A 20321-nucleotide genomic window follows, 5' to 3' on the forward strand; every position below is an offset into this window, starting at 1 on the left:
CACACCGCCGTGCGGATCGAGGAAGTCGACGGCACGGGGCGGAGTGTGGGCTTGGATCTGGGCGCGGGGGCCCCGGCGGCAGACGTTGCCGCGGCCCCGGAGGAGGGCCCGCCGCCGCCGCCGCCGCCGCTGCAACCTCCTCATTTCAGTCGGCCAGAAGGCGACGACGCGTTGACGGCGCTGCACGGCACCTCCACTTTCGGGAGCCGCGGCTCCGATCGGTTCAGCTCCCATTCGTCCGTGCAGTACGGCAGCCATGGGCAAATCTTATCTGGACAGTACGACGCGAGCGGCATCTCGGATTGGGGTGATGAGCACGGAGCGCCACCGATGGAGCAGCCGTTGGGTTTGGGCCTGGGCTTGGCTCCGAGACCAAGTAGTAGAGCGGGTCGCCCCACTTCCGCACGCCCCACCTCGGCTCGGCCCACCTCGGCGGCGCCCGGGCGGCGAAGCATCAGCCCGGTACGGGGCCTGGGCGACGGCCTGGAGGGCGGTATGGACGTGATCATGGAGCAGAGCGAGGGAACTGTCGGGGAGGAGAATTGAGCAGCTGAACATCTGCAAAATCGTCGAGACACACACACACACACACGCGCGCGCGCGCGCGGCAGCAGCAGCAATAGCAGTAGCAATGGCGAGAGGCTGAATAGAGGAGGATGGGCATGAAGAGGAGTCCGGAACCCCCTCTCTCATTAATGTTAATTCATTCGAGGAACAGCTGCAGTGGATGATAGGGTCGTAGTACTGCAGAGATGTCGTACTCTTTAATGTACTGCACTACGCTGTACGGACATACGTGCGGCACTCGGTGGTGGAAAGGGTTTCTCCGGAAGGTTCATTGGCGGGGGGCCGGGACCCGGCAGGGGTTAGTGATCATTGCACCTGATTTAAGTATCGCATATTCGCAGGTTGGCTATCATTTTGTAGGATATGGGCGGGGGATGCAAAACATCTCCTTGCAGCAGCAGGGGCAGGGCAGGGGAGCAGGGGTCGCGATGGTTGAGGCGTTGACGATGACGGGGAGAATGACATCCTGCGTGAGCAGCAGACAGCCGGACGTGTTGCAGTGTGCTCGCCTTCCTGGGTTCGGAGCTCCGCATTTTTCCGGGTAGCCTAATTTGGCCATGAGTGCGCGTGTGCTGATATCCTGCCAAGGTTGTGTCTGAAGGCATGGTGGCGCCGGGACGTGAGCCATGCCTGGTGGGTCTTCGGGACGTATCTGTCTGTGCTTTAGAGCTGCGCACCCGGGCGGCGGGCCACTCCTGGTGCTGTGTTTAGGTGGTGGGAGCTACTCCGCGTTGACATGTCCTTGCCGTGGTGTTTTGTTGGATATACATGAGTTGTTTGTGGGGTGGTGGTGGTGATGGGGGTGGTGGTGGTGGTTGCCAACCCGGATATGTTCTTAAGTGCTGCTGCCGCTGGTGCGGAGTCCCATTGGCAGTGGTGATGAACGGGGTGGTGGTGGGGTGGTGGGGGGGAGGGGGTGCAAGCTGCGGAATGAGCGGTGTGTCTTCTCCAATGTAAGAAAGAATTCGCACATCCCCACCTCCCATCTCGTATGTATGGGGAAGCGGCCGACCTGGCAGGTCTGGCGAATCGCATACAGAGACGCATGCATGCATACATACATACATACATACATACATACATACATACATACATACATACATACATACATACATACATACATACATACATACATACATACATACATACATACATGCCCGCGGGACGTGGACGATGCAAACCCTCAAGTTCTTGGGGGCTCGGGATGGGGCCCACCTTACCCACCCACCCAATCCCGGCCCGGGGCCATGAGCGCTGTGCTCCCTTCCTGCGGGAGGCGGTGCAGCAGGCTGGCTCTGTGCGTGCTCGCCTTACCTGCCTTCTTCTTGAGTCCCCATGCCGCTGCAGGAGCTGCTGCTGCTGGTGCTACAGGATGACGCTGGGCTTCACGGGGTCAGCTCGTTGGAGGGTGGGGGGGTGGGGAAGTGTCTGGCCTTGCAGCCTGCGTGCCGTGTGCGGATGCGGTGGCTTTGTACTGCAGCTGGTATCGTTGAGGAGCAGTGTGGCGGTACATTGGCCTGCGGTGGATGACAGTGCCTGGGTGGCATGCCGTGGCGTGACCTGGCTTTGCGATGGTATGGGTTTTGCGGCCATGTCGCCGTATGCGTGTGTGTCTGTGTGTCTTGGCTTTGTGGATGTCGCACCCCCAACAGGCCTGTGTGAAAGCACGGCGTGACGCCGCCCGAAGGGTGGTGGGAGCTTTACATTGCTGAGTCGGTTGGGAGCCTGCAGAGCCGGTTGGCTTGATGGAATTAGATGTGCTGCTGGCTGCATCACGTGCGGGGGAGGGCGGGTTGGTGGCCCCTAGCGAGTTGGTGGACTCGTGCCTTGTGTGCTTTTTCCCGTTTGGGGCTCGGATGTCGGGATGAGCAGGGTTTTGATGAGGCACGCTGTGGATATTAACTGGGGGGGGAGAGGGGGAGGGGGCAGAGGAGGTGGTGGTTAGAGGCGTCGGAGCCGTGAGGAAGGGAGGAAAGGGAGGGGGGAGGGAAGGGGAGGGAGGGGTACAAGAAAGCAGCTTCAGGCGGCACTCAAATGTTTGTCCGACCATAGGCCCACTCCCCGCGGGCTTTAACGGAGGGGCCCCCGCATTCGCGCGGAACTTGTAACTTGAAACATGTTTTCGCATTTGACACGCGGGTTGCGAGGTCTTTGACGGAGGGGATGAGGTGAGAAGGTGCGGCGGCAGCTGGGGGAAAGCACGTGAGCTCCAACGGAATGTACGATGCAGCGGCAAGGTACTCGCGAGGGCGGGGTCAGAGGGACAGGCAGGCAGGCGAGGACTGTGCCAATGAGCTCTCGATAATGGACTCGATGTTATGAGGGTAATTTTATCTTTGACTATCGTTCGCGACGAGTCGTGGTTTTTGTGCTACGGTCGGTTTCTATCACCGCTCATTCCGTAGCTTGTGTAAGCGACCCGCAGCTGTGCAATACCAAATACCGGGCCGATTGCCCCTAACCTGCAGCACCGCGGCGGGCACAAATGCATGTAAATGCACGTTAGCTGTAGTTGTCAAAATGAAGTCCACAAGAATTGTCCTGCTGAAGATAGCTCCAATTTGCAGTTAACCAAGATAGCTCCAATTTGCAGTTAACCTGTGCCCTTCGAGCGAACGCTTGTAATGGTGCCTTGAGCTGCGGTGCCGCTACTGCCACCAATTGTCGCACACTTCGGTCAAGCAGTCTTAGGAGGTATAGGATATCGTATCAGTAGGCGACACGGTTAGTGTGTTTGGAGCATAAATAACGCACTTGGCATGACCTATTCTTCCATCCGTACTGTCCTTCCGTTGCACAGTTCCGACTGGTTTCGCGGGGACCAATTTCTTATGATGAGTCATGGATTGACTGATGTCGCGTGGTTTGCCTTTGGTAATTATGTACAAACGTAATAGCTGTAAAGCAACTCAACGTGGTTTATATGGGAGGAACCGGAAAGTGTGGTGAGCAGTTAATATTGTGTTAACTCAGTGCGCGCCAAAATGGCAACAGCTTATCAGGAGAAAATGTATAGGGAGAAGCTCCCATGGCAGCAAGTATTGAGTTTGAGGTGGGTTACAATGCTTGACGCCATTCGCGGAAGGCATTGACAGATGAGCATCGCTAGCCTCGATATGATGGACGTATCCCATAGAAATGACATCACTTGTCATGATTTGCGGTTTTATTTGCACCATCTACTTATGGCACGGGTGGAGTTCTAATGGTTGCCCAACTCGAATCGGGCAAGCGTTATTATCACGTCACGCTGTGCGCCACCTTCTCTTCAGCCAGATGCCCATGACAGCTGTCTGAAACCGGAGCTACCCTCCAACCCTTAAACTCTCCCTCCCGCTCGTCTCATTCCCTCTGTGCGCTGCTCTCTTCCTCATGTCCCCCCCACCTGGCTCCCAGCTCTGCCAACTTCAGCCAGGCCGTCATGCTTACGACTCCCTTCACGATCGGCGTCTTCATGGTTCGCGATTTCCGGGCCGCCAGGCACGGTGGGCGCGAGGAGGAGGTTGACGAGCAGGTGGTGGGCCGCTTGACTGGCCTGCTGGTGAGGACGCCCCTTCCCCGTCTCCCTTCGGACGCAAGGACCAGGGACATGGCCTCCTGCCCTCCTCTATTTAAAGTTATCTCCTACAGGTCTTAATGCATTGCACCGCCCTGGGTGCTGGCCAGCGGTACGGCACGGGTAAACATAAACAAGGGGGAGGGTGCATCCTCAAAAACCAGCTCGGTTCGACCCTGGGTGCTGTCCCTCTGGCCAGGATGTGGGAAGTGGGGCGAGGGAGGAGAGGCCGCTGTTGCGAACAAGCAGAGGAAGCCGAAAGAGGCCTCCTTCCCCCGTAAGGAGGGGGCCTCCGTCCCTCGTACTGGATGACGGGAGCTGAAGAGCATTGCGGTATTGCATCCATGTCCCCGGAACCTATATTTACCTGGCTTGTTCAGCCGTTACAGTTCTGCCGTTGCCGTTTCGGGTTCACAAGCCTTTTCTGAGGTTGTTAAAATTATTGCCCATCCGCCCATCCGTCGCCCCGATCGCCATTGCCACCTAATGACCGCTATCCCCCTAATGACCAGGCGGGCATTTTCTCCTTCTCATCCTTCCTGACAGCCTATGCATGGGGTTGCGCGTCAAACTATATCGGCCGCAAGGTACGGATGACGGTGATATGTTTTTTTATCGTACATGTCGTACCTTCCGTATGTTGTCAATCCCCATACCTCACATCCTTAGGGTCTTTCCGGTATGGCTCAACTCCTGCACCGCATGTTTGGAGGGGGCCCTGTTTTTCGCGCTCCTGTGCCCAAAGCGAGCGGCTGGTAGAAGCTGATATAAAGGAGGCCCTTTGAACATGTGCATGTGCGTGTGTGCTGTTTGAGACCCTTCTTAGCTGGATGGTATTGTGGATCAGGTTCGCCAACTTCAGCTGCTGGTCATCCGCTACCATCGCATCCCCCTCTTCATAGTCGGATCCTCCCGAAGCCCGGCAGAAAGCCCCTGCATGCATGTGCGTCATATGCTGGCGGTCCAGAAGTACATGCTTCTCCTGAAATGTGTGTGTTACAGCGATGTCACCTTCCTCTCTGTCTCTGTCCCCCTCTTCACCCGTCTTCCCCTCCGTCTCAGCCAGTCATAATCATCGGCAACGCGGTGTCCTTCGTCAGCATCCTGTGGTTCGGGCTGTCCGGCAGCTACGGCACCGCGCTGGCCGCCAGGGCCTTTGGAGGCTTCCTGAACGGCATCTTGGGGTCCTGGAAGTGCATGATCGGTGAGAGGTCTCGTCAACGAAACAAACATAGAGATCGGGGTCACGGATTGGGACTGTGATCGGAAAAACGGGGTACCAAAAACCTGACCTAGCCTCATTCGACACCTGCCCCTCACCCACGACCCGCCAGCCACCACACACGGTGTGCGTGCTACCACGCGCTGTACGACCCCAACCCGCAGGCGAGTCCACGGATGTGTTGCTTCAGGGGAAGTTCTTCGGCTACATGAGTCTGGCCTGGGGCCTGGGCTGCATTGCGGGTCCGGCTCTGGGGGGGGCCTTCTCGCGGCCGTGCAGCAGACTGCCCCACCTGCCGCTGTGCGAGGAGGGGCAGCTGCTACGAGCTAGGTGAGGGGCCGGCAGGCGGGTGTGAAGCTGGGGTTGCGAGGGCGCAGGTGGGGCTTGACGAGGCAAACAAGGCCCCCCGGACAACAAGCGGACCCAAGTCCAATCCGAGTGGCTGGCTGGGATGGGAAGTGGGAGATAGTGAAGGCCACGGGAAGAAAGGGCTGGGGGCCCCGCCGGGCTCATGACCTTCTCCTAGCCCGAGCCACAGCCCCGGCCTGGCTGTTGGTACCGGCAACCTCGAAATACCTTCTACGGGAAGAGCAACACTTGAAGGTTGCATGGCAAGGTTTGTGCGGCTAAGGGCCACACACTCCCTGAACCCTCGGCCCTCGGCCGCCCGCCTGAACTGCCCTCCATACCGCAATACCACAGTAACCCGCCCCGCCCGCTCTGGCCCGCTGCGACTGTGGCCCCGCCAGGCCGTACTTCCTGGCCTGTACGGTTGGCAGTCTCACCATCCTGGCGGCCCTGCTGCTCTCCGTGTTCCTCCTGGAGGAGACCCTGTCCCCGAGCCTGAGGGAGAGGGGACTGCTGGCGGCGATGAGGAAGAGGAGGGAGAGGCGACGGCAGCGTGCGCGCCGAAGATGGCTGAAACACCGGCAACAGCCGGGTGCGCAACCGGATACGGATTCGGAATATGAATCAGAGTCAGATTTGGTTTCCAGGTGCTCGGACACTGGTTTCGAAGCGGGCAAGGATACACGCGGTCCCCGGCGCAAGCTGCTTTTGAAGTGCGGTGGTGGCTGCAGTGCTGCTGTTGACAGCGGTGGCCTCCGGGGCGGTGTTAAGGCGTGGAGGTGGCAGTGGTGGCGGCAGCGGGTGCAGCCGCAGGAAGGGGCGGTGGCGGTTCGCGACGTCGAGTTCTGTGAGACGGCATCCTTGGTGGCGATTGGGACGGTGACAGCGGCAACGGAGGCGGAGGAGATGGAGAGGGAGACAGCAGACCGGGCGGCTGAGCGGGCCGGGCTGCTGCCCCGGACTGCCCCGCGATCTGATGACCTCCTCCCTCACACCTCCGCCGCCCACTTCTCCTCCTCCCTTCGTCCCTTCCCAACGCATCCTCCTCCTCACCCTCCTCCTCACCACCGTCAGCAGCACCGCCACATCATCACAGCCACATCCGATTCGAACTCCGACTCGGACTCTGTCGGGATCGGAGTCCGGGACCCGCCGGGTCGGCAGTCCCGCCTAATGGCGGAACCCACACACCCACCCGGACCGCAACCACCCGCCAACTCGCTTCACGTCTCCGGCCCCACAGCAACAGCAGCGGACATATTATCGTGCGGTGATGGCGGCGGTGGTGGTGGTGGTGGTGATGATGACACTAATGGTGAAACTCACCACCATCGGCAGCAGCTCTACCGTTACCACCAGCACCTCGATCGCAATCATGGCCACCACCGTCACCGTGTCGCCGACGCCGACGCCGACGCCGATAGCGATAGCGACGTCAGCCGTACACCACCCCAGTTGCGGCTGCAGGCGGTACTGCGCCTGGCATCCCGCACCTACATCGGCATCAACCCGTTTGCAAGGAAGTCCTCTGGGAGACGGTCCGAACCCTGTTGCTCCGAAACCGCGGGGGAGTCTCCGCTCTATCGCCCTGCCGCCACCTCGGCTCCTGCTGCTCTTACTGCTACTGCTCCTAGAGCTACCGAGGATGCTACTGCTGCTACTGTTGCCGCTGGCTCCGCCGGTGCTGTCGAGATGCAAGGCGGCTGCAGCCGCGGTGGCGGCGGTGGCAGTCGTCGAAGTTCCTGCTGCGGAGGCGATAGGGGCGCTAGGGGCGCTAGGCATGTGGACAGCCCCACGGCGGCTCGACGGAGTCATGGGGGCCCCTGCGGCCCGGGTGGCGCCCCCGGCGACCTGACACCGGCGGATGACCCGACCGCCGTCAACTGCCATCCCGTGGTGCCACAACCCCCGCCCCAGTCACTGCAACCGCTCCAACCGCCCCAACCTCCAGTGGCAGATGCCGCTGATTCCTTGCTCACTGCCGCCTGTCCAACCTCCGCTTCCAGGCAGTTGCAGTCGCAGTGTCAGGTTTCGGAGGAGCCAGGACTGACACATGACGGGATGTGCCTCAGACGGAACGCCCCTCTGAGCACTTCCCCAGAGACGGAGGTTGCCAGCTGTCCAGGGAGGGCTGTCGCAGGTAGCGGTGGCGGCGGCGGTACGGAGCCCTGCGAGCGGCCGCGAGGAAGCCAAACCGGAGATGGAGGTAGTGGTCGAGGTAACGGTGGTGTTGGCTGCTCTCTTGCCGCACTGCCGGAGGATCATGAGAGTCTACTGCAGGGAGTTGCAGCGCGCTTGAGGACTGGGGATGAGGGGGGCGGTGGTGGTGACGGGAACGGTAGGCTCGTCCCGCCAGTGCCTAGCAAGCAGTCCATAAGGCCCGATGAGCCGCCTGAAGGAGGTGATGACGCCCCTGTGGGCTACCCGGAGAACGGGGAGCAGCAGAAGGGGCACCAGCAGCAGCAGCAGCAGGTGGTGGTGGTGGCAGTGGAGGAGCAGGATGGGCCGAAGCGGCTATTGCCCTGGTACCGTTACCCCCAGGTTGGTTGATTGGTTGGTTGATTGGTTGGTAGTTTTTATGGTTAGAAACTGAGCCATACAGTTGCTGTTATGAGGGCGCCAATAAGCCCAGACGGGGTGTGGCACTGGTACCTCCGGGGTGTGTGCACGACCCAACACAGCCTAGCTGCAGCAACGGACCTCACGCCTAGATGACGTGATGCTCCCGGTCCTACCAATCCATTAAGCGTCCCATACTGTCGTACGGATCCACCGCCATCGTACGGAACCAGTCACGTGCATGCTTTCTATCACGGGGGGAGGGGGGAAACCGAGCAGGAGTGCGTCGTGTGTTTAGCCTTGGTTGTACTAGGCTGTTTTCCCCCTCCCTGCATCTCCCCCGCTAACCCCCTTCACATCGCCCTGCTCCAGGTTCTCCTAACCGTCCTGGGGTACGGAGCCACCGCACTCATATTCTGCGCCATTGATGAGCTGTTTCCCATATTCGCATCAGCGCCCAGGTCGTCGGGTAAGGTGCTGTTGCGATGAAAATGATGATGATGATGATGATGCAGGGCGCCTGGCCGTGTGGTTTGGTGAATGCGCAGGTTACACACACACACACATGCCCACGCAGTTTCCCTTCCTCCCCCCCTCCATCTCGCTCGGTCCTCCTCTCCCATTCTCCTCCCCGCCCCGCCACCAACCCCCGGATGTCTTGCCTTTCCTGGAACGATGTTGTTGCGGCTCCAGGCGGTCTGGGCTTGCGTGAAGAGCAGATCGCGCCACCACTCATGTTCTTCGGCGCCGTACTTATGCCGTACAGCCTGTACGGCTATCCCCCTCTTCAGCGTCATGTGGGCACGCTGCGCCTGACCCGTGTGGGTTTGCTGGCGAGTGTGGTGGCGTGTCTCATGATACCCCTGGTGGCGGACCTGTGGACCGCCAGTGTGGCGTTTGCACAGGTATGTCGTGTAGCTCACCCACCTGCGCCTGCTCGCCCCGCCGCTTTTCCCCGCTCTCCTCGCACGTGACCCCTCCGCCCCCTCCTCCTCTGCTGCCCCCGGCTACAGGTGTTTCTGTACCTGGCCATGGTGGTCAAGGCCTTTGCCCAGTGCAGCGCCTTCACGGGCTCCATCATCGCAGTGAACGCCGCCCCAGCCCCCGAGCAGCTGGGGCCGGTCAACGGGGTGGGCCAGACCCTGGCGGCGCTCGTTCGCGGCGTTGGTCCGGCACTAGGGGGCCTCTTGTGGGCGGTGTCGCTGGGGCTGCACTCCCCGGGGCAGCAGTTCCTGACCTTTGGATTGATTGCGGCCGTGGCGGCGGCTAATTATTGGCTGTACGGCTTTGTACGACTACCCAACATGCGGTGATGGGTTGGGGTAGGGTCCGCGGTGTAGGCAGCTGTCTGGCCAGCCATGCAGGACAGGAAGGAGAATTTTGAGTATACCCTTGCAGAACAGGCAGGTTAGGACCTAGGTTAGGATTGACGCAGGGTTTGGCAGCTTGGGAGCCTACAGCGGTGTACTACATGATCGAGTCTCATGAATGTTCGGACCTGGATATTTAGATGGCGCTGCAGATTAGCAGCCTTGTTGTACAGTTGACGGCATTTAGGACAGGCGGCAGAGGGGACTCCATCACCCTATCCGACACGGAAGAGTAACACATGCACATGCACATGCACATGCAAGGTCATGCATGTGTTCGACCGTCGGTCATGGGATCCTTGTGTCGTTGATTACTGCTGGTGCCTTCGCAGTAGCCTGTAGTAGTCTTTTTTTAGTAGTCCGGAACGACAGATATAAGAGCAGCATAGCAGTGGATTATGTAGAGGACCATGCAGTGGAGTATATCCGGTATCGCTGCTATTCCTGTACAGGATTAGCCCGCGCCCTGTCCCGTCCATCCAAGTGGCAGTGGTGGAATCCGGGACGTGTCGGGGCCACATACAGACTTACATGAATCCATACATAAATGTGTGTATATGCCTTTGCGTATGTATGCACATATGAGTGATGTTTTATCCTGGCACACGCTCATCTCTTCAATTTTGACCTTTCCTGTTGTTAATCATCCGCACATAGTCAGGTAATGACATCAATCCCGGAGCCCGTGCCAACCTGCAATGGGCAGCTGCTTCCTCACTTTGGAACCGCGGAAGGCGGGTTGACTTATATCATGCCAACAGGCCATTGCAACCACACACTCCAACACCCACCCCTAGCCGCCGATTAGCCGTCAGGTCCGGCGTTGCTTAGGTTACAGCGAAGGCGGCCGCCCGGGTGGGAATCACTGGGTGCACCGGCTGATGGACTGACTGTACAGACACATTATCATCTCAACAGCACCGAGACCGACTCGCGACACGACTGGAAAGCCCACTTGCGGCTCACTATTAAATCCCGCGTGTGACCCATGGGTCTGATACTCCCAAGGCGGCCATTGCGGTCTTAAGAATGTAATCCTTAGCCCTGCTGCCTTCGCACCCACTATGTAATAAATCTGCGCACGTGTCCACAACAGGCAACAAAACAACAGTCAATCAACGGAGAGCAAACAACCCCAATTCCTGGGCAAGAGCACTGTGTACGACTCCACGCAACCTATCTAGCACGCACACATCCCAAACCGGCCCAGCGGCCTGACCTGCCTTCCTCGACCCTAAGGGACAGCCTAGTACAGAGTGGTCAACTGAAAGCGACGATGCAAGCACCAAGACTTGTGAACTCGGACTAATTGAGCAGTTCTGGCAGCTGTCCTTAGTACCTGCGGCTGCACCGCAGCCTTACAATCTGACTGGAGAGTGAGCTGAGACAGCTTTTTGACACACCTCGAAGCGTCGAAGTCGTTTGCTAAGGATGTTAATATCATGATCGCCAGGCAGCTTTGCAGCTGTACATGAGAATTCGCATTGACCCGCAAAGCACGACAATGTGCTGGAATAGAAGCCCATTTACGTGGCCCGGACGGCTCGGCTCGGTGGACCGTACATACGACGGTACATTCCATCCGATAGGTGACAATGCACAATTGTGGGGAGACCAGTCTGGGGCCGCCGCATAACGGGTCAATTAACACAGCAGTGCAATGCAGTGGTACGTCGCGTCTAGAGAGACTAGAGGACCTGGGATGCCTAGGATCTTGACTTGACTTGCAGGCAGGCAGGCAGGCAGATACTGTTCTGAGTGGGACCATCTGTCAAGTTCTTTCGATCCAGTGGTTCCAGTCCTTCTCAGCACAGTCTCGGGTGCCCCAAGAGGAACCCCGTAAGGCCTCGAGCCCCCCACCACGGCCCGGACAGCACCCAGCTCACTTCCCTGTGCCGCACCCCTTCCGCTAAGGGGAGACCACACAAGGGGCCCACCAGGAAGGTGGTTGGCCAACTAAAAAGGGTAGTTGGCCAACTACGGAAACAACCCGATAATCTACCCCCCACCAGGACCACCAACCCACGGACAGCCTAGGGCTCACGAAGACTTGCCAGGGCAGTGGGCAGTAGGAAAGTAGTTGGATGGCGGCTACGACGACTCAGTTGCTGTGCAGCGCGAGCGGGAGCAGCGGGTGGTGCAGTGAAAGAGATGGATGCGTGGGACCCTTGACCAAATAGCTGCACTACAGCGCCGCCTGGAAGGAATTAGCTTGCACAACACACAAGCTTTCCATTTTTACAATAAGCGTCGTGAGTTGATGCGGATACCGGACAGTCTAAGCAAGACTGGTTGCTTGCATGGGCAGTGCACCGTGCGAGGTTTCCCGGCCCTGCCCCGCCTTGCCCTCCCCCCTTCAGATTCGTCTACATGTCCAGGTCGGGACAACATGATCCCAACAAAAGCATTTATGGCCACGGAAACACCACCATTCATTGTAGGCAAGCTTCCTTGTACCACCATAACTGAAATCTGCGTCTCTTCCCAAGCCATGTCGTCCCGATAACACCTTCTCCCCCCCCCACACACACACAAACATCTACAGATCCATATACCGCACCTCCTCTCCTCCCGTATCATCATCACACCCTCTCGCATATCGTATCCACCGCCATCACAACCAACCCCCGATTAGGGGCTTCTGACAGCGCTACCGGGTATCGATATTTGTGGGCTGTGCCCCCTCGAACAGCTCCCGCATATGCGCATTGGTGGCCTTGTCGACGTTGAATTTGCGCTCCACCTTGCGCCGCTTCTTCTTCTTCTTGTCCGCCGCAGTGGCGCCATCGCCCTTGTTGCGCACCGGCCTGGTCGCCAGCGCTGACTTGAGGCCCAGGTCCCTCGCGCGCCACTGCAGCTCCACAATGTCCACTGGCAGCCGGGTGTTGTGGAACATCTCCACGACGGACTCACTCACGGGACCTATCGGGGGGCCCACGTTCCGTGGGACAGCGTGCTGTTGCGTGTGTGTGTGTATGTGTGTGTATGTGTGTGTATGTGTGTGTATGTGTGTGTTTGTGTGTATGTGTGTGTTTGTGTGTGTGTGTGAAAAGCAGATCACTTACATTCATCTGCATTCCTAATTGCTGATGGCGTTATGCTAGCTTTTGCAGGTATTGTAGAATGCCTAAAACCTGCTCCGATTATTTGAATGTTTGGGTGTGTGTGTGGCGTGTCGGCGCGTGTGTGCGCGTATGCAGAGGAAGAGGAGCCGCGAGGTGCGTTGTTTCGGACAGGGTAGCAGGGGCCATGGATCCCTCCACTCAGCTGAATGGCGCAGCAGGGCCATGGGCCGTTGTTGTGCATGCGTGGGGATAGAGCAGCAGCCCGCCGAAGCGGGCCAAGTGCGCGGGTTTCGGAGCTTTACGGGACTTTGCAGCTACGTTGGCGGTACATGGCCGAAGAGACAGAAGACAGACAAGTGGCACCGCACGACTTGGTCGGTGGGAGATTGGGGAGAGTATGAAGAAAAGGGGACCAGGAGCGCTCGGGTGACGAGTGCGCGGCCCCCGGCGGGATAATAGGACCCCGCAGTTACACCAGCCTTCCCCCCCACCCGTGAGCCACCATCCAGCCCTCGCAGCGCGTCCCGTACCAACGTAGCAACATGCCCCACCCCAAGCCAGCCAGGCAAATGTAACCCATCCCACCGCCCGACAGACGGACCGAGCGAGTCACCCCGCCGCCGCCGCCGCCGCCCCACCCACCGATGTTCATATTTTGCACCGCGTAAACGACATCACCGCTGGCGGTCGTGTTGCCGAAAACGTACACGGAGCCCTCCGCCTGCAGGCGCTTGATGTCATCCATGATAGCCAGGTAGGCATCCGCAATGTCGGCTACACGCACCCCCGTCATGGGTACGGCACTGGAGGCGCCCTCCACGGTGGTGTGGCGCCGTAGGTAGTGGAGGAGATCTGTGGCGTTGTTGATGCCGGGTACCTTTGGCCGGTACCGCAGCGTGTGGTGTATGGTGTCGTACGTGACGTGGCTGTGGGACGAGAGCTGGTCGAGCAGCTCTGAATCGACGGAGAGGTCGACATGGAGTTTGGTGCGAATGTCGGCGAAGGTGTGTGCGTCGCGGTTGAGGCGAAGCAGGTCCAATACACGCTTGAGCCGCATAGTGAGCGGGGCGTCGGGGGCGAGGGGCGGTGGGCCGCCGCCGCCTGCGGCGGCGATGCCGCCTCCGGCGGCGGCGGTAGCTACCGCTGCCGGAGTCGCCGCTGGGGGAGGTGGGGTTACGCGGCTCGGAGGTGGGGGAGAGGCCGCGGTTGAGGTGGCCGGCGGTGGTGTTGCGCGGGCGGACGCGCCACGCTTTTCAGCTGCGGTCTTGGGAGCTTGCGCGTTATTGACCGCACCAGCCTGGCCGCGCAGCCGCTTCGAAAAGTCGGTCGGCGCTTTAGGCTTGCGGGGCTGGCGTTTGACGGCATCGGAGACTGTGACATCCACTGCGCCTGAGTTGATGTTGGAGAGGAGCTCTTCTAGAGAGGCCATGTTCACTGGAGCAACCCTAAGAGCCTTACAAGCGGGGCGGTGGCTGCGGAGGACAAGCCCCGCCCCGCCCCTGCTGTGACGATTAGATTTCGCTCCTTGTTACGCAAAGGCCAACCAGAAAATTCGCATCTAAGGTAAGTAATAAGGCACGCCTCTTTACAAAAGGCAAAGGAAAGCGAGTTGGCACGTAGAAACGCTTGGTGAATGGCTTTCCAAGCACTCAAATAAAACCATGAGCTCCTTCCAGCTCAACGTTGATGGTGCTATGCCGCCCTAATATCATATCTGTTTGTGGTAGGGGTTATGATACAACAACGTATTGTGCGTACAGTACTGCGTATGCTTTTTCTCAACAGCGGATTCCTAACCTTCGTTATTTTAGAAAAACAGTGCAAAACAAATTTACAGTTGATTGACCTCAAGTCCAGTTACACTACGTTGTACGGTTCCCAAACCGAGACGAGCAGTTCCGCCCCTTGGGTCGGTACCTTCGCAAGCAGCCCTGTAATGCAACTATTTGTTGCAGGTGCAGATTTGTTCCAGGGCTGCTTGGAACAAGTAATAGTTGTTGCATTACTTGTGGCCTCTTCCTTGAGAACGCCCCAACCCATGGTTGCGCCGTTGCGCGAAGTACCTGCTGCGCACCCAAGCGTGGAAATTGGCAAGAGCTCTTCCTCACAACTTGCTGAAACCAGTCCATGGTACCGGCAGCGCGTCAACGCACAGGCTCCGTAGCCAAAGGGCGGCTTAGGGACCCCCTCCCTTTAAGCTTTACCTCATGCAATATATCTCATCCATACAACTCGGCCGACTCACAATCCCGCTCAGACCTCCTGCAAGCCAAAAAACCAAACTACATTCATGGCGGGAGAAGAGAATGTCAACCCATCGGCATCTGCGTTCATGGCGACATGTCCGCCCAATGGAACAGTCACAGTTAGGGAAGCAGTTTTTAAAAATCGTGTACTCACAAGCGACGATGAAGTGATTCCATTCTTTGTAGCAAACTACGCAGCATGGAACTGGACAACGGATGATGACGTGGCCGCTGTACCCCGACGAGGGGCTTTCCTGGTCGTACGCAGGGAGCCGCAACCGAGTACATGCACACCGGGGGCCCTATGGGCCGGCGGGTGCAACCATCACACGCCTTAGCGGTCCTCTTCCCGATCAACCGCAGGAACCTTCAGGACCTGCCGTACACCCATCATCTTAATATGAAAAATACAAATACTTTTCAAGGCACAAAAAATACAGATAGCACATACCAGCACAACATTGTTTAAAAGCTATAAAGCATAAAGATAAATGAATGCAGGGCAGATGCTGCCACTTTGCTCCATGTTTTCTCCAGGTGAAGACCACCCTGTCTGTCCGGGTATTTCAGCACTGGTGTCACCACAGCTGGTGCCGCTGTACATGACTGTACATGGCTTCAAGAACACGTTTTCTACCTACCAGTACGACACTCGTACAACACTCGCCTCACGGCCTCCTATCCATGAGCAGAGAGCTCCGGTGCACCAGCCGCTGGTGTACACCCCCGCGGCCCCCAGGAGGGGCATGTGGTGGTGCTGTCACGCTTGCTTGTAGGTGCACAACGAACACCATTTCAACGAATCCGTGCCGAGTGACCGAAGCAACGGTCAGTACCACCGTGACACACACACCTGCTCCTCGGGACCAGCCATTACTGGTCCGGGCTGCACTGTCCTCACCCAGTATTCCACACAACACTCCATTCCACTTTGCTCCCCACCTGCCTACCTACCCATCACTCACCCACTGCCCACTACCTCCTCCCACAGACCGAAAGAATTCCAGATGTCTGCCTCCTGTCTCTGAGTTCACCAACCTCCCTACCTTCCTACCTACCTACCTACCTACCTACCTACCCACCTGCTGCAGACAACAGCCCGGCTCACTGCTGGCAGGAGTGAAGCCCACATCAACACTGACCTAACACATCAAACATGTCTATATGTCCATATGTCAGTCAGCCTGCCTGTCTATCAGTTGTCTGTCAGCATTCTCCTTGGCAGCAGTCCCAAGTCGGGATGAAGAGCCGATTATTCTGCCACTGTACCACACAGCAGCATATGACAGTCGGCAGTAGTTCCGTATCCCGTGGGTGGTTGAGTGGTGCCACAAACTAAGTCTAGCCTCAAGGACTACAGGATGAGCACCCACAGCTCGGCAGTGAAGGCGGTGATGAGGGCCAGCTGAGGGGCGAAGGAGGCCCAGGGTGCAGCTGCCAGCTTGCGACTCAGGATGGCGCTGGTAGCTGCACCAAAGAGCAGCAGAGTGCCCTGCGACCATGGCCATACATACAGAGATACGTGAAAGAGGCATATACATGTATGGGTCCCCGCCCTCACCCGCCCTCACCTGCAGGAAGGATATGACCGCCGGGTCCGCCACCGCCACAGGAAGCGGGGCATCCTCCCATCCGAACATGGCGGCGCTGATCTGCAGGGGCCGGGGAGGAGAGCCCGGGGTTAGACACACAGATACACACGCGGTTTATTCCAGGTGACCCGGTCTAACGCCTACTTACCCCCCCACACCTGCTGGTTCCCTTCAGCGGCACTTCGCCAGGTGCATTCCTTGTTTATCTGCCGCCGCCGCTGACCAACTTTTTCGCCTGCATTCTTTGGACTTTGGACGCACCAGCAGCTAGTAACTCGTTTCGCAACCCAGCTATGGCCACATCACCGCCAAGATTACCAATCAAGTCATCACTGGTCGATAAATATTCCTGAAATGCAGCATTTGTCTTCTCCTGGACTATCCGTCTATCTATTTCTGGTATCTGCTTCACTCGCGCCGTGGTTCGTCTAACCCCCTCCCCCCTTAGCACCGCTCGCACTCGCTAGGCAGCCCCCAGTCGGCTCCTGCTCACGGCCCCCGTACCCTTCTCTTTCCCGTCCGTTCCTCCCGGAGCGCCTTCCCCCCGGACGGCTCTACGCCCGGGACCAGTCCGCCCCCACCCCCACCCCCACCCCAAGTACCCCACCCCACCGGGAGGAGTCTCCCACCCTCCGCCAGCAGGGGATGGAGGTAGTGGCTCAAAGTGGCGGACCACAGCAGCGGCAGGTAGCCGTACGACAGGGCAAGGAACTGTGCAGGTTGTGGCAGCGTCGGTGCCACCGGCCCTGCAGTGATGGCGACGGGTTTGCCAACATCAACACCGGCCGCCACCGCGGCGGCCATCGGCGATGCCGGCGCCTCACCGCCGCTGTTGCTCTTGCTGGCGGCATTAGCCGTACGTCCGTGGTTTGTAACCTGCGCCGCTAAGTTGGAGAGGAACGTGACGGCGGCGGCGCCACCGCCGGGGTTGCGCCTGGCGGCGGTGTCGGCGCCCCAGGCCGTCAGACCTGGTGCCGCCAGTACGACAATGGATGCGCCGATGTGCTGCGGTGTTACGGCCGTCAGACCTGCTGCCGCAGGATCTATTCCCAGCTGCGCTGCCAGTCCGTCGAGGTGGTGCAAAAAGACTGCGGTGATGGCGTGGGGACGACGATGTGGGTGGTGGTGGTGGTGGTGGTGGTGGTGGTGGTGGTGGTGGTGGTGTCATGCTGCAGGCAGGAGAGCAGTACCCGGTACCGCACCGTGCAGTACCACCGGAGCGAACCAAAGAGCAATCTTGCCGAGGCCGAGGAAGGAGCCAGGAAGGTTTGCAGCCCTTTGTTTCGTACATAGCTCCGCAACCCTCCCCATCTCTCTGCCCGCATCTGCACACGGATACACAGGTATTTTCCCCCTCCTCCCCTCCTCCCCTCCTCCCCCCCTTCACTCCCACCCGATCCAAGCAACATGAACATGAGGGCCACCTCGCTCGTTGAGGCCGAGTGACCGCTCCACAGGTCGCTGCCGGGCAGCCGCAACCGGAACTCCACAGAGCCATGGGGGCAGGCCTGAGGGAACGGGGGAGCGGGGGCCATCAAGCAGTCGCAGGCATCTGCTGCCCGCAGGTGTGAGAGAGGAAAAGTGACCCTAGGGCCACTGGCCCCACGGCGGGGTGGATTATCGACTCATCATTACACACTCATTCCAGGAACAGATGTACGAATGCCGACCACTATCGACCACTTGACCTGACAAGTGGTTGACAGTTGACTTATTTCTGTTAGCCGTACGCGGTTTCTTGTAGGGTTTGCCGACGAATGGCTGTGGCTGCAGTCCCATTTTGGAAACACCCTTCGGGGGTGAACCGATGTTGACATACTCCCCCTCCCTCCCCCCCCCCCTTCCCTCCCTCCCTCCCTCGCGCTGGGCCCCTCAGGAAGGTGCAGACCCCGCAGTCCCCACCTTGAGGCACTCCATGCAGTTGACGCAGTTGCGGTTGTCGGTTAGCTGTGCCGGGTGGCTGTACAGGGGGCAGCCAGGGCTCTCCAAGCCGTCAGGGAGAGTGGAGCAGCCGCCCTTGTAGCAGTGGTACGTGTTGCACTCGCCTGGGAGCACCGAATCGGTAGGGGCGTGTGTGTGTGGGGGGGGGGAGGAGAGGATCCACAACGGCCGCGGCACACAACACATCCCCCCCATGTATATCATAGCTACCAGTCCACCACCGCCTTGGCTACAGCCGCATAGCGCCCTAATCCCGCTTAAATCCCCATACCTCCCCAGACACCCGCGCTCCACACATATCGCTACACCCCACACGTCCACAAGACGACGATGTCGGGCCCCAACCCACAGCAGCAACCCCCCCATCCCACCCCCGGGGGACCCACTGCCCCCTCACCCGCTCAGCCCCTCAACCCCTACGGTGCTGTGCTGTGCTGCCGCTATTGCTCCTTGCTTTTGAGAAGGTAGCCGCACGCTCCTTCATAACAAATAATAAAAGCCTCTCAACAACACCCAGCCACCAGCACCCTGCCACTCACCCGAGCACACGCCCTGCCGAGCTCGAACCTCCGTCACCGACAACTTGGCCATCAGCCCGTTCATGCCGCCTATGGGGCACAGGTAGCGGCACCACAGCCGCCTCTCGAACACCAGCGAGCACACCACCGCGCCCGCCGTGATTAGCAGCAGCAGCCAGCCGGACAGCGCGGCGGTGTGCGGCAGGTCCCACACCTCCTCCCACACCAGGATGGCGGCGAAGAGGGAGAACAGAAAGGGGGGCCCGTAGCGCTCGGCTGAGGAGCGTGAGGGTGAGGGTGAGGGTGAGGGTAAGGGTGTTGCCAAAGCCTCACGTCCACACCAACGTCAGAAAGTGCAAAGGCCCCACGTCAACCGGCGGACCCTTACCTTCACCAAGCCCCCCTACCTTACCCGGGGGGTACCCAACAACAACGAGAACAACTCACATCACACATGTCGGTAAGGTAACGGACTTTTGTGATTCCGGTGCTCCCCTCTGCCAGTGGGCTACACACCACTTGAGGCTCCTACAGTAGCTTCAGCACTTGGGGGCCGTCACTTGACAGTAAGTCCTTTCGCCTTGTGCATATATGTGATGTGACAACCCACCCGCGTCCCGCGGCCACTTGAGCAGTTTGGCCGCTCCCCCTCTCCCCGGGCTGCTCTCGGTCCTCCACCTCTGCGCCAGCTCCCCGAAGATCATGAAGGGGCACACCGCGCACCACACCCGGCCCAGCAACGGGAACGACATGAACACCAGCGGCCACCAATAGTCCCAAAACACAGCCAGAGCAGGGTTGTGGAGTCGGTCCTTGTGGTGGGGAGGGGAAAGGGGAGGGAGGGGGCAGGGGGGGGGGCAGGGGGGGGTGGATGAGGGCGCGCGGCCACCACATGGCGATCAGGAGGCCCCGCGGGGCCGGGGGGGAGCTGATGGGTTGGTCGAGTGGTGAAGGGGGAACGAGTGGCCCCGGCGGGGGCACGTCCCAAACCATCGCCCCACACCCGCACCTCTTCCCCACCCACATACACACACACACCCGTACTCCCCCCTCGTACCTGGGGCCCCCACAGCAGCAGCGCCACAATGATGGGGTACACAATGGCCGTGAACCTGAGTCGGGGGGGAAAAGAGGTGAGGTGCAGGGGAAATACACAAGGAGGCGTGCCGCCGGACACGCCACGGGAGTGGCAGCGGGGTACAGCCAGCAGGGTTGCTGCGGGTCAGGGTCACCTCACGGAGGGCAGCGCCAGACTCGTCCAGGGGACTACTAGACGTGGTGCGACCTGATATGATTTAGTGTGGTGTGGGGGGGGGGTAGGGGGATCAGGGGCTGGA

At 59.3% G+C, this 20321-nt stretch overlaps 4 protein-coding genes across 4 annotated transcripts in view; 2 read left to right on the top strand and 2 right to left on the bottom strand.

Annotated features, from left to right (window-relative positions):
• VOLCADRAFT_88547 (uncharacterized protein) overlaps positions 1-546 on the top strand; it is a gene marked incomplete at both ends in the record, with an annotated part of 3719 nt that extends 3173 nt beyond the window's left edge. Inside the window, one exon of the mRNA XM_002948136.1 lies at positions 83-546. Coding sequence (XP_002948182.1) covers positions 83-546 — 464 coding nt within the window. The remainder of the gene's footprint in view (positions 1-82) is intronic.
• A 3005-nt stretch (positions 547-3551) lies between these two features.
• VOLCADRAFT_103803 (uncharacterized protein) lies at positions 3552-9565 on the top strand (the record flags this gene model as incomplete). Its single annotated transcript, XM_002948137.1, has 10 exons — positions 3552-3619; positions 3964-4108; positions 4636-4710; positions 5186-5327; positions 5510-5675; positions 6095-6572; positions 6771-8234; positions 8625-8721; positions 8946-9157; positions 9266-9565. The coding sequence occupies 10 exons, from the start codon at positions 3552-3554 to the stop codon at positions 9563-9565; spliced, it is 3147 nt and encodes a 1048-aa protein (XP_002948183.1).
• Positions 9566-12272: 2707 nt separating this feature from the next.
• VOLCADRAFT_116761 (uncharacterized protein) lies at positions 12273-14116 on the bottom strand (the record flags this gene model as incomplete). Its single annotated transcript, XM_002948273.1, has 5 exons — positions 12273-12386; positions 12426-12544; positions 13330-13501; positions 13565-13845; positions 13981-14116. The coding sequence occupies 5 exons, from the start codon at positions 14114-14116 to the stop codon at positions 12273-12275; spliced, it is 822 nt and encodes a 273-aa protein (XP_002948319.1).
• A 2171-nt stretch (positions 14117-16287) lies between these two features.
• Positions 16288-20321, bottom strand: part of VOLCADRAFT_88550 (nitrogen assimilation regulatory protein) — a gene marked incomplete at both ends in the record, with an annotated part of 7787 nt that continues 3753 nt past the window's right edge. The window contains 9 exons of the mRNA XM_002948274.1: positions 16288-16425; positions 16505-16585; positions 17138-17271; positions 17350-17613; positions 17919-18033; positions 18428-18570; positions 19006-19260; positions 19595-19796; positions 20042-20096. Of these exons, the coding sequence (XP_002948320.1) occupies positions 16288-16425; positions 16505-16585; positions 17138-17271; positions 17350-17613; positions 17919-18033; positions 18428-18570; positions 19006-19260; positions 19595-19796; positions 20042-20096 (1387 nt within the window). The remainder of the gene's footprint in view (positions 16426-16504; positions 16586-17137; positions 17272-17349; positions 17614-17918; positions 18034-18427; positions 18571-19005; positions 19261-19594; positions 19797-20041; positions 20097-20321) is intronic.

This window comes from Volvox carteri, assembly GCF_000143455.1.
Source record: "Volvox carteri f. nagariensis unplaced genomic scaffold VOLCAscaffold_9, whole genome shotgun sequence".
Lineage (NCBI taxonomy): Eukaryota > Viridiplantae > Chlorophyta > Chlorophyceae > Chlamydomonadales > Volvocaceae > Volvox > Volvox carteri.